The following is a 12,771-nucleotide window of genomic DNA, read 5'->3' on the forward strand; positions in this document are numbered from 1 at the left end:
ATTCAGACCCAAGGCTCCCCCAAATCATTCAAGAACAGCTTGCTCCCTTTCCAGGGAATTTTTTTTTTTTTTTTGGCTTTTTTTAGGGCCACACCCATGGCATATGGAGGTTCCCAGGCTAGGGGTCGAATCAGAGCTACAGCTGCTGGCCTACACCACAGCCACAGACACACCAGATCCAAGCCGAGTCTGCGACCTACACCACAGCTCACGGCAACACCAGATCCTTAACCCACTGAGTGAGGCCAGGAATCGAACCTGCAACCTCATGGTTCCTAGTCGGATTCGTTTCCGCTGCGCCATGATGGGAACTCCCAGAGAATGATTTTATACACCAAGAGTTTTAGAAAATCCAAAATAATTTTATTCACTTTTTCAGATTTTTGCTTCCACAAGTGTTCAGCAAACATGCTAAGGCGACAGAATGTCTAGTTGGTCACGACATGCAACGCTGACCATTCGACAGATGACAGCAGCGACCACGCCCACCTGAGCTACTGGCCCCACAGCACAAACGGGGTTTGCGAGAACACACCGAACCACACGGCAATCAGCAACCTGAGGTAGGTCTCTTTACAGTACAAAAAACTTCTACACCAGTGTCAGACACTGATTAGCAAGAGCTGCTTCAAGTCGCAGACTCTGGAGAGAGGAAGAGACTGGGCGGCAACTGCAGGGAGAAAGGAAAACAGACCCACAAAATCCTGAACCCTGTCACTGAACTGTGCGGGCGTGGGACCAGGCAAACAAAGACGTACCACTGAGAAAAGCAGCGGTTGGCTCCAGGGCTTGGAGCCGACGGGTCTAGGAGCCGGAGGCCTCTGTGCAGTGGCCCGCGTTAGGACCCTGAGGCAGTGGGACACTCTGTGAACAGACTTGATGCTTGTTGAGAAACAAGGGCAAAAAAAAGAGGAAGGCAGGAAGGACCCTTCCCCCTCGCCAGGAATGCTTCTGTGATTCTCATTCCCGAGGGAGGGAGGGAAGAGAGGGGTCCGGGACTTTGTCCCACGGCTCTCCCGACAGAAACAGTGAAGTGACAACAGGACAGAAAGCAGGAGCCCTGAGAATTCACGGCGCTCTGCACGGCCTCCACTCCACTCCACATTGGAATGGCTGTTGGGAGGCAGCAGGGGGGCTGCTGGGGGGTCCCCCCCACCCCCCCGCTGTTGCCACTCGTCTTCCTTTTGGACACCCAGAAAACCCGGCACCGTGAAACAACCAGCTGGGGAAGAACAATATGCTACCCTTCCTACAGTCTAATAGCAAAACCAGATCTCTAGTGCAGCAGACTGTACAAAAATGATAGAAAGGAATCTGCACTGTTCTGAGCACAGTGCTTATTTTAATATAAAATAAACGGCTTACATTTTCACTGGAAATATAGGCTATGTACAGAATTATATATAGAATAGCTACACGTATAAAGCTTCATTATAGGCCTCTGATACATATATAATAACGGTTCCCTGAACCTTTTAGAGTGCAATTAAGAACAAAAACTAAATTTTTGTTTACATGAATATGGAATAAATACAATAATCAAAATAGGACTCTCCCTAAAAGTGAAACACACAAGCCAATCCTGAACTGCTGTGCGAAAGAGAAAATCGGGAAAGGCAAGGTTTCGGCAGGAGGACAGATGAGGGGCCCGCCCCAGGCAGGGAATGGCAATGCTCCAAAGACAACAGACTTGGGTGGCAGCGGGAGGGTTAGCCCTTGACAGCGATCTTGTTCTCGGCAGCAGCAAACATGGCATAGAACCGGGAGCTGTCATTGGACAGAAGGACTGATGGGGTGTCGAACTCCACCACCTGTAAAGGAAGGAGATGCCATCAGCTGTGACTCAGTGATTTGGAGGGTCCATTGCTCAGGGAGGGGGGTGAGGCCCAAAGCCCCCTGAGGATGGAGTCAGGGAGGCAATTCAACTGGTCCTGTCATGCCGAAATTTGGTCCTCCCCCCGGCCCCACCCCCTGCCAACTAAGCAGGGTTTGGTTAAGAGAAAGACCTCCAGATTTCCTTCACATAAATCTCAATTGTTTCAGTCTTGGGTATGAAGGGATTAATTGATAAGGTTCTATAAGCTACAGGGGGAAAAAAATTGCAGCTCAAGTCAAAGCCATACTAGGCAGCTGTCTTTTTTTTTTTTTTTTTTTTTGGTCTTTTTGCCTTTTCTAGGGCTGCTCCCATGGCATATGGAGGTTCCCAGGCTAGGGGTCGAATTGGAGCTGTAGCCACCAGCCTACACCACAGCCACAGCAATGCAGGATCCAAGCCGTGTCTGCAACCTATACCACAGCTCACGGCAACGCCGGATCCTTAACCCACTGAGCGAGGCCAGGGATTGAACCCACAACCTCGTGGTTCCTAGTCGGATTCATTAACCACTGAACCATGACGGGAACTCCATAGGCAGCTGTCATCTTGCGCAAGCTGATCTAAACCCATAGATGGAAAAGGAACCACTCAGGGTGCCTGGCTGGCAGGAAAAAAAAAAAGAGGGGGGAAGTGAGTAGAAGGAATCAATGATCCATTGCTGTGATGGGCTTCCAGGCAGCCACTGGAAATCATATTGCAGGAGGAAATTGAATGCTATGTGGGCAGAACCTGCCTCCCATGAGAGAGGCCACAGATTCACCCTCGAGCCTCCCTTGCTGCAGGACGGAGGCACAGGACACGACTTTGGCCAAGGAGAGGGAAGGAGACATCTCCTGGGTGCTTCTAGGAAAGGCTGTCCTGTCAAATAGAGACAGGCCGAAGGACCCAGGTCCTTAGAACTAGTGCGAGGGTATGACGGCAGGTGCTGGAGCAGACATCTGTCCCCTTAAGGGGAAAGGGAGACACGGCTTTCTCGAGAGAGAGGCAGGTTATAAGCAGATTGATATGGCAGAGGGAATAAGAGGAAAGGGCATTTTAGGTAGACGGAGCTGTGTGAGAAAAGACACAGCGGTGAAAAAGCTTAGTGGATGCAAGACTGGTTATAGCCAACGGCACCTGCAAGGAAATAGCAGGAAACCAAGAAGGCTGGGGGCGCCAGACAGTGGGAAAGCTGGGAACAGCAAGACGTCTGGCACCATCACATGACTGCATAAAGCAAACATGTAGTGGCTGGACTCAACAGCTCTGAGGAATTCCTGTGCGTGGGCATGAATGTGTAAGTACCCTCTGAGCTAAGTCGAAGTGTTCCTGTTTATAAGCAACAAAAGAACAGGTGGTAAAGCAAAAGGAGAACCCAATAACAGAGAACCCTGTCTCTTGATGGGGGAGGGGAGTGCCGCCCCAAAGGAACCAGACTAGAGCCACCATGCTGCTTATCTGAATGCTCAGAACCACAGGACAAGAGCTACCAGCTAATCCTGCCTGGGGCCAGTTCTCCTCCCAGATAAGACCACCTGTCAAGCCAAGGTCCTCTGAGGACTCAGTACCTGCCCCTGGGCCAGCACCATAATCCTATCAGAGCCTAGGACTGTATGGAGGCGATGGGCAATCGTCAGCATGGTGCAGTCGGCAAACGCTTCTCGGATGGTCTCTTGGATCAGTAAGTCTGTCTCCGTGTCCATGGCAGCTGTGGCTTCATCTAGGATCAGAATCTGTGGGGGGAGAGAAGAGAAAGAAACCAATTTCTTGGGCATTCTGGTTAATCTAGGTTTTACTAAAATGTAGTTTTAGGATTTGAATTTTACATCATATACTGTTTTGTTCTAATTAGCTACACACATACGTAAAAATACTGTTTTGGGAGTTCCCGTCGTGGCTTAGGGGTTAACGAATCCAACTAGTAACTATGAAGTTGCAGGTTCGAACCCTGGCCTTGCTCAGTGGGTTAAGGATCCGGCGTTGCCGTGAGCTGTGGTGTAGATCGCAGACGCAGCTCGGATCTTGTGTTGCTGTGGCTCTGGCGTAGGCCGGTGGCTGCAGCTCCGATTAGACCCCTAGCCTGGGAACCTCCATATGTCACAGGTGCAGCCCTAGAAAAGGCAAAAAAAAAAAAAAAAAAAAAAAAAAAAAGTAAAAATACTGTTTTGCTTAGAATTGATATAATTTCAAACCCACGTGTGCTTTGATAAGGATATATGTGAAATATTGATCTAAAAAATATGCGCCCCTACTTGCTCTGATTTTGAACATGTACAGGAATCCTTCGGGACCTCTCCTTTCTGGTTTATAAAATGAGAGGACTGGATTTGATGACCTGGATATGTTGTACAGTTTTAAAATCTTTTAAGTCCATGGTTTCCAGTACTACATCTACTCACTGGCCAGAAACCAAAGTTGCCCTTGGAAATGGAAAGCTCAGGGAAATTAAGCATAAAAACAAACACCCATATACCTAAATCATGTCAGTGTTAATTTAGAAACACCTCTGGGCAAGCTTTTTTTTTTTTTTTTTTTTTTGGTCTTTTTAGGGCCGGACCCAAGGCCTATGGAGGTTCCCAGGCTAGGGATCCAATCAGAGCTGCAGCCACCGGCCTATACCACAGCCACAGCAGCACCAGATCCGAGCCGTGTCTGTGACCTACACCACAGCTCACGGCAAAAGCAGATCCTGAACCCACTAAGCAAGACCAGGGATGGAACCTGAGTCCTCAGGTTTGTTAACTGCTGAGCCATGATGGGAACTCCTGGGCAAGCTCTTGAGAAGTGCCACTGGGATTGGACCCAGGAATGCCTTTGGACCTCACGCCCCAGGGAAAGGCTGTTCTTCCATCTTCCTGTGCTTCTCCGCAGCCTCCCCATGTCCCCCTTGCCTGCCAGCCACCAACCTGCCTTACCTTACAGTGACGGAGCAGGGCTCTAGCTATGCACAAGAGCTGCCGCTCCCCCACGGAGAAGTTATCCCCATTCTCCATCACTTCGGATTCAAGTTTCAGAGGTAGCTGAGCAATCTACGGAGAAAGGAAGTCGAGATTAGAAAGGTTAGAAAAAAAAAGGAAATTCTGCAAAAAATAAGAGAAAAGAAGAAACTAAATTTTATCCCAACTCCAGTGGCAAAAATAAGTTATTCTGAAAGAGATGAAAGAATTATTAGCCAAGGACCTGGCTCACTTAGAAAGCAGGTACAAGGGTGATGATCATGTGTGGTGGGACCACATTTTCTGGGCCATTTCATATTTTAGCTAAATCACTCTATTAGTCTCAGAGCATCAAAATGTCCTGGACATTCTAATATTTTTATGTCCCTAAATCCTGTCATTTTTGGTTCTGAAAATATGGCCATGCAATGAGAGATGGCATGAAGAATACTACTCTTTCTGTTTTTTTGACCATGCTTGCAGCACACAGAAGTTCCTGGACCCGGGATCTAACCTGTCCCATAGTAGTGACCCAGACCACAGCAGTAACAATGCCAGATCCTTAACTGCTAGATCACCAGGGAACTTCCCAAATTACTCTCAGAAGTCCAAAGCCACAGGCCTAAGTAAGCCAGATGGGCCTACAGCTTGCTTTCTTTTTTTCTTTATTTTACTTTATTTTTGCTTTTTTAGGGCTGCACCCGCAGCACATGGAGGTTCCCAGGCTAGGGGTCCAATCGGAGCTGTAGCTGCTGGCCTATACCACAGCCTCAGCAACGCCAGATCCAAGCCATATCTGCGACCTACACCACAGCTCATGGCAATGCTGGATCCTTGGCCCACTGAGTGAGGCCAGGGATCAAACCCGCAACCTCATGGATCCTAGTCGGGTTGGTTAACTGCTGCGCCACAACAGGAACTCCTACAGCTTTCTTTCTGTAAGCTACAGAACCTATTCTTCGAATGAAATTGTCTGAGGAAGCACAATAAAAAGTGATCAAGGCAGAGCTGACCTAGCTGAATTAGGGCAAAAAATCCTGGGCTTGAAGGAAGCCAGGAGCACAAGAGGCCCTACTCCAGGCCAGGGGTATCTGCAGACTGTGGCCCCTGGAGGAAGCCTGCTGGGTTACCCTAAGAAGAGGTCGATGGATCCACACACACACACTCCATGCTTTCTATGGACTCAATAAATGACATTTCTGGGAGTTCCTGTCATGGCGCAGTGGAAACGAATCTGACTAGGAACCATGAGGTTGTGGGTTTGATCCCTGGCCTTGCTCAGTGGGATAAGGATCCGGCGTTGCCATGAGCTGTGGTGTAGGCTGGCACCTGTAGCTCTGATTCGACCCCTAGCCTGGGAACTTCCATATGCCACAGGTGTGGGCCTGAAAAGACAAAAGACAAAAAAAACCACATTTCTTTTGCACATATACAGATCCTTCAAAAGCATGTTGTACCACTATGATTAACAAAACAACACTTGGTTTAAAAGCATCACCGAATTCTGAGTGGTCATCATTAATGTCATCTTCATCAACGGATAGTAAAAAGGGAAATAGGACCCTGGGCATGGGTCAGAGCTGGGAGAGATCAACTTTGGTGCCCTTTCTGACATGCCTGGGAAGCCCTGCTCTAAAGGGCTCCTCCACAGACATCCTGGAGGTGGAGGGAAAGGCTGAGCTGGACAGGGCCAGCCAGAGGGGGCTGTGGAGTGACCACCCTTGCAAATCCAGCAAAGCTCCCCGCTCAGTTCTTTACTTACACATTCTTTCATGTGTGTCCTTTCTAGGGCATCCCAGATCTGGTCTTCAGCGTACTGGTTGAAGGGATCCAAATTTGATCTAGTGAGAAACATAACAGAAATTTCTTAGGGATCCAACCATACTGCAAAGGTTGTCTGTGGTAAAGGTTCAAATGGGGGTTCCAATCCCTTCCAGTCACGTGTGGCTCACTCTCCAACCAGCCGCCGGTGAAGGGTGAGACGGCAGGGCGTGCTGCTGCCTGCCTGGGGCAGGAATGTGCCCGAGAACCAACTGTGCCTCCCTCTCTTCTTCACAGAACGTTGCTATTTTTATTATGTGAACGATAACAAGTTAGTTACAGAAAAATTAGGAACTAGAGGCTTCGAAACAAAATCCCCAAACCGATATATGTTCAATCACCTCTAATCACACCCTCAGAAGCAAACCCTGTGAGCCTTTTGGCACATACCCTTCTCAATTTTCTTCTATGCACATACATGTTAAAATACATCTCTCTTTACATTTACGCTTAGAAAAACGCCCTTTCTTATTAGGTGCACCAGGGTAAGAGCCCTGTCACCGAGCAGGGGACTCGACAGCTAGCTGACTGGGAAAGGAGCCAATCCAGCAGAGGCAGAGGAGAAAGGAGAGCACAAAGAACAAAGAAGAAGGGTTTGACTGGCCCTCCTCCCAAACCAGTTGCGATTATTCTTGCTTGCTGTACCAATGGTATCTACCCAAGTTAAGGACATCGAGATTGATACCAAAAGAATAGGACCAGACGTTTCTGGAAGTATTAAAGACTGGAGAAAAAGCTCTTTGTCATGGGGGATGAGGGTGAACAGGTGGTGGTGATATAGCTACTGAGTGGAAATTGAGCCACTGCATTATGTCAGGGTATCTTGTCTTGACCTAAATATCACATTTCGTAAGCTGAAAGATATGAGGTATAATTTGGGCTTTGCTCATAAATTATCCTTGGCATATGGGAAACAGAAAAATCTTCGGGAGAACCTTAGGTCTGATCCACACCTGTCTCCACATCTGGGGTGACTAATCACGGGCAGAACAATGCAAGGTCATTAGCACAGAATTCTGAGAGGAGGAAGCGCAGGCAGGCACACAACTCGCTTGGGTCCTTGGGGCCATCTCTGAACTCCCGGGGAAGCTCTCTAACCAGCCCTGCTCTCTTGCGCCCCTTCGCACAGGTGCACCCCCCTGCACTTGGAACATGCAACCTCTCTGCACCCTTCTACTTGAGAGGCACCCATAAAAAGCAAGGACTTCGCAGCCAGCCTGCCTGATGCCTACACAGGTTCTATCAGTGACAACTGGGCAACCCTGCCTAAGTTAGCCTAACAACTCTAGGCTTCAGGCTTCATTCCCTCAAGTGTAAGACAGGGGTTGTAGGGCGCCTCCTCAAAAGGTCCCCATGGAACAACATCTCACGTGTGCAAACACTTATGGCAGCACCTGCTGCAGGCCTGACACTGTGTATGGGACTTTCACCACTGCTCTGTTATTATCATCACTGTTCTTACTCCTTGGCCATGGTTCCTTCCTGTCCTTCAGCTCCCAATTCACATGCTGTCTTCAAGAAGTATCTCCTGGCCCTTCAAGTCTGGATTAGGGTCCAGACCCTTATCTGGGGTCTCACCCTTATCATGGCACTCATAACTCTGTTCATTTAGGATCCTTATCTGGATCTTATTCACCATTGTAGCCTATTCGCACTGCCCAGTATTTTTGTAAGAATAAAAGAACTTACTCCTTCCATCCTTATTTGAGTTCCTGGTAAGAGACATTAGTATGTCACAACCTAAGTGTCACAGAGGCAGAGAGCAGGGCAGTGGAGGGAGAGTGTGTGCACATCGGACCCAGGCTGACTGGGCTCAGATTCCTGCTCCGCCTCCTACCATCCACATGACCTTGAGCAAGTTAGGCCTCAGTTTCCTCATTTGTAAAATGGGGATGCAGTCACACGACTTGGTAGGTAGAGATGCGCCTGGAACACGGCAGTCACTCGGTAGCTGGTAGCTGTTAAACTGACAGGGGACATGCAGTCACCTTAGATGCCTGGTTGCACTGCTTGGTGATGCTGACTCATATATTCAGTGCATTTGGACACAGTGACCCCAGGATCCTAAATACTAGGACAAATACTAGGATCCAGAATAGTTCTGATGCAAAGTCCTAGCTGTGAAAGGTCTAGATGGGGAAGGCTGATCTCTGCAGCTCGCCATCCAGGAAGAGCCCTTGCAGGTAACAAATGATGATCTAAAGCTGCAGTGGCAGAGCACAGGCTAGATCCAAGGAGAAGCCCAGCTGTTTCTAACCAAAAAGTCAAAACCAAGAGACTCTGAAAACACCTGATCTTCCCTGTCCCTCTAAAACTCCGGAGCCCGCCTGCACATTCCTCAGGGCTGATGAGATCTGTGTTTGTGGCTCACCCTCCTGCTGCCTTTAGGGGAACCTTCCACACTGAAACACCAACAGACTGGGGACAGACTCACCCCTGTGTAGGACATCCCAAGTCTGAAGGATCAAAGCATTAATCTAATGCTTTTGCCCCGTTTAATACAGACCGGTGGGAATTCTCATGGGGCCAGATTAGCAAGACAATCCTCCGAGTGACATTTATCCAGATGGTAATGCAGGTTTTCACAATAAAATATTCACTCCTTTTGTGCGTTCTAATAAGGACCTCCTTATACTTCACAGAGAGTTCCTCAACTTGGGGGTCACAGCAGGAGTCTCGCTTTTGAACCATAACTTTCAGGGTTCTCATTCTTTCTCTCTCTCTCTCTCTCTTTTTTTTTTTTGGCTGCCGCGTGCAGAGGCTTGATGTGGAATCTCAGTTCCCAGACCAGGGATTGCACCCGGGCCACTGTGGTGAAAGTGACAAGTCCTAACCACTAGACCACCAGGGAACTCCCCTCTCATTTCTCTTCTTAGGGCAGCACCTGCGGCACATGGAAGTTCCTGGGCTAGTGGTAGAATCAGAGTTGCACCTGCTGGCCCACACCACAGCCAGAGCAACTCTGGATCCTTAATCCACTGAGCTAGGCCAGGGATCAAATCCTCGTCCTCATGGATACTTAGTCAGGTTCTTAACCTACTGAGCCACAACAGGCCCTCTCTTTTTCTTAAAACAATTCCCTCGGAGCTCTTTACAAGAGGCTTTTGGAAGTCTTTAACTAACTCAGAAAGAAAGGGCGCCCCACCCCATGGGAAATCATCATTGGTTCCAAACAGGGGTCCTGTCCTGCTTTGCCTGGTCTCCTGCTTCCAACCCTCTACCTTGGTCTCTATTCGGCTGAGCCACAGGACTGCAGGCTGGAGAACAGCCTCTACCCACCACAAGAAATCACCACTGACCTCGGGTAGGATCCGAAGTCAGTCCGCATGTGGTTTGGTGCTAGGCTGCTCCGACCATGCATCCTGCTCTAACTATGGGTCCCCCTTAGAGTCAGTGGACCCTCCTCTTGAGCTCAAATCCCCCTTATCATCCAGCTACGGCCATTCAGTTCCAATATCTTCCACGTGCCTGACTTCCCACTTTGACAGCCTCCAAGGCTCCCAAGGTCTGGGCCCCCACCTTGCTCTGGTTCTATCCCTGAGCTCCCTGACTATGAATATATGCCCTCCTGGGTCTCTGTGAACACTGCCTGTCTCCTTTGCTTTGATCTATTTGCCTGTGGAAAATCCATATTCCCTAAGGCTGGAATTCCCAGCACAGATAACTTGATAAACTGCCACCTGGCTCGATACCCCACTTTCTGGATTTCTGGTTTAGCCCATCACCTCCTACTTACATCTTTCCCTTCTCTGCCTCTTCCTGGAAGGACTGTGTAATTCTAGGTTTAGATTTTACCACTTGGTCAGATTCCTCCCACCTCTACTGAGTTGAGTCCTTTACAAGAGACTGAGGGGTCCCTGATGTTGGTTTTCCATGTCATAAATGTGTAGATAGTTCCTCTAGACTTAGTCTAGGAAGCGTTTTTTTATTTTATTATTTTATTATTTTTTGTCTTTTTGAGGGCCGCACCTGCAGCACATGGAGGTTCCCAGGCTAGGGGTCTAATCGGAGCTGTAGCCGCCAGCCTACACCACAGCCACAGCAATGCCAGATCTGAGCAGCGCCTGCGACCTACACCACAGCTCTCGGCAACGCCGGATCCTTAACTCATTGAGCAAGGGCAAGGATCGAACCTGCAACCTCTTGGTTCCTAGTCAGATTCGTTAACCACTGAGCCATGATGAGAACGCCATGTTAGGTGCTTCTGCCTGAAGGTGTTTGAGAGCACAGTGAACCAAAGCAGAACAGGTCAGCTGTGGGCTCAGTTGTTTTTGCTGTGATTTTGAGTTGAGAGCTTGAGATGTTCCTCACAAGTTTTTTGTTTTTTGGGTTTTTTTTTTTTTTTTCTGTCTTTTTGCTATTTCTTTGGGCCGCTCCGTGGCATATGGAGGTTCCCAGGCTAGGGGTCTAATCGGAGCTGTAGCCGCCGGCCTACACCAGAGCCACAGCAACTCGGGATCCGAGCCGCGTCTGCAACCTACACCACAGCTCACGGCAACGCCGGATCCTTAACCCACTGAGCAAGGGCAGGGATCGAACCCGCAACTTCATGGTTCCTAGTCGGATTCGTTAACCACTGTGCCACGACGGGAACTCCCTGTTTTTTGTTTTTTAAATGTAATGGGCAGATAGAAAAGGAGAGAGGGCACCTGACCAGGAAGAGATGAGAACAACACTTCAGGCAGAGCTGCTCCAGGTGGTGAGAGGTGCTCCTCCCCCCCAGGGAAACTGAGACTCAGAGACACACTAGAGTGACAGCTGAGGACTAGTCTCACTGAGCAGCCGATTAACCACTGGCAACGCCAGGCTGCAGACAGTCCACAAAGATGAAAAGCACTCAAGGAGGGGCTGGTTAGGGCAGAGGCAAGAGACAGGCTTCCGGAGACCAGAGGAAGGGGACTGGTCAGAGAAACACAGGCCCCATGCCTCAAACCCAGACAGCTGCGTGAGGGAGAGCTGGATGCAGCTACTAGAATGGACTGAGATTCTGGTATCTAGGGAGGGGAGTGTCCCCAAGCAATCTGCTCTATAATTTGGATTATATGTGTATGAAGAACAATGCAGAGATTTTATCTTGTGAAATTCTCTGAGTTTTGTTTGATTTGGGATTTACCTCAATTTCTCTCTTAGAGTTCCTAGTATGTTCTGACTGCATGTTGGTTTCTCCTTGGAGAAGGCGCACCCAGCCCCAAAGCTGGTTCAGGGCAACAGAGAAACAGTTTCCACTGAAGTCTCTAGGGGGAGCCGAGGAAGCCACTGATCTAGCCTGCCCTCACCTCGGTAAATGCATTATTGGCCTTCCAATTTTTTTTCTTTTTTAAAAATCTTTTTAGGGCCACACCCACAGCATATGGAGGTTCCCAGGCTAGGGGCTGAATCGGAGCTGCAGCAGCTGGCCTACATGAGAGCCACAGCAACACGGGAACCGAGCCATGTCTGCAACCTACACCACAGCTCACAGCAATGCCAGATCCTTAACCCACTGAGCGAGGCCAGGGATCGAACCTGCGTTCCCATGGATGCTAGTCAGATTCATTTCCGCTGAGCCACGATGGGAACTCCGGCCCTCTAATTTTCTAAGAAAAGCAAAAGAACACCAAGAGCTGGATATGCTTTGGGGTCTATGAGAAACCTGAGAGGATGAAGCAAAGAGAGAAGGTCTGGGGTTTAATCTGTCCTCGGGGTCTACTACTGACTTAAAAAGTCAAAAATACAGGTGGCAGAAAATGAAATTTAGGATTTCCTAGGTTTGCACAGCTGACCAAACCAAATAGCAGTCAGAGCTCAAGCACCAAAAACTCAGGGCAGCAGCACATGGACCACTGAGTCTGTCCATCAAGTGGTAACATGTCTCTGGAGCTGATGATAAATGGCCCCAACTCCCACCAAGGCAGTGCTTCCACGATGTTCCACAAACAGCAGCCAGCAGATCAATCCTTAACCATTAACTCCAGAAGCCCGAGTCACAGACCCAAATGAAGTGGTGTAAAGTTTTGAAATGAACACTGTGGCTTCTTGGTGGTGGTATATTCAAGGGAAGTCTGAAGCTTAACATGCCTTACTTCCCAGTTCTCTTCCAAATGATGATTTTAAAAATTAAGAACAATATGGTTCTTTCGTCCTGAGCCAAAAATTACAAGGCCATTTTTATTCTCAAAG

The 12,771-nt window shown here is 48.8% G+C and overlaps 1 protein-coding gene across 9 annotated transcripts in view; it reads right to left on the reverse strand.

The window, feature by feature from the left end:
• ABCC5 (ATP binding cassette subfamily C member 5) overlaps nucleotides 342–12,771 on the reverse strand; it is an 89,288-nt gene continuing 76,858 nt past the window's right edge. For all 9 annotated transcript variants that reach the window (XM_021069932.1, XM_021069939.1, XM_021069935.1 and 6 more), the window contains 4 exons: nucleotides 6,554–6,632; nucleotides 4,771–4,884; nucleotides 3,424–3,588; nucleotides 342–1,811 (listed from right to left, as the gene is read on the reverse strand). In XM_021069932.1, coding sequence (XP_020925591.1) covers nucleotides 1,710–1,811; nucleotides 3,424–3,588; nucleotides 4,771–4,884; nucleotides 6,554–6,632 — 460 coding nt within the window. In that variant the 3' untranslated portion in view covers nucleotides 342–1,709. The remainder of the gene's footprint in view (nucleotides 1,812–3,423; nucleotides 3,589–4,770; nucleotides 4,885–6,553; nucleotides 6,633–12,771) is intronic.

Source organism: Sus scrofa, chromosome 13 (genome assembly GCF_000003025.6).
Source record: "Sus scrofa isolate TJ Tabasco breed Duroc chromosome 13, Sscrofa11.1, whole genome shotgun sequence".
Lineage (NCBI taxonomy): Eukaryota > Metazoa > Chordata > Mammalia > Artiodactyla > Suidae > Sus > Sus scrofa.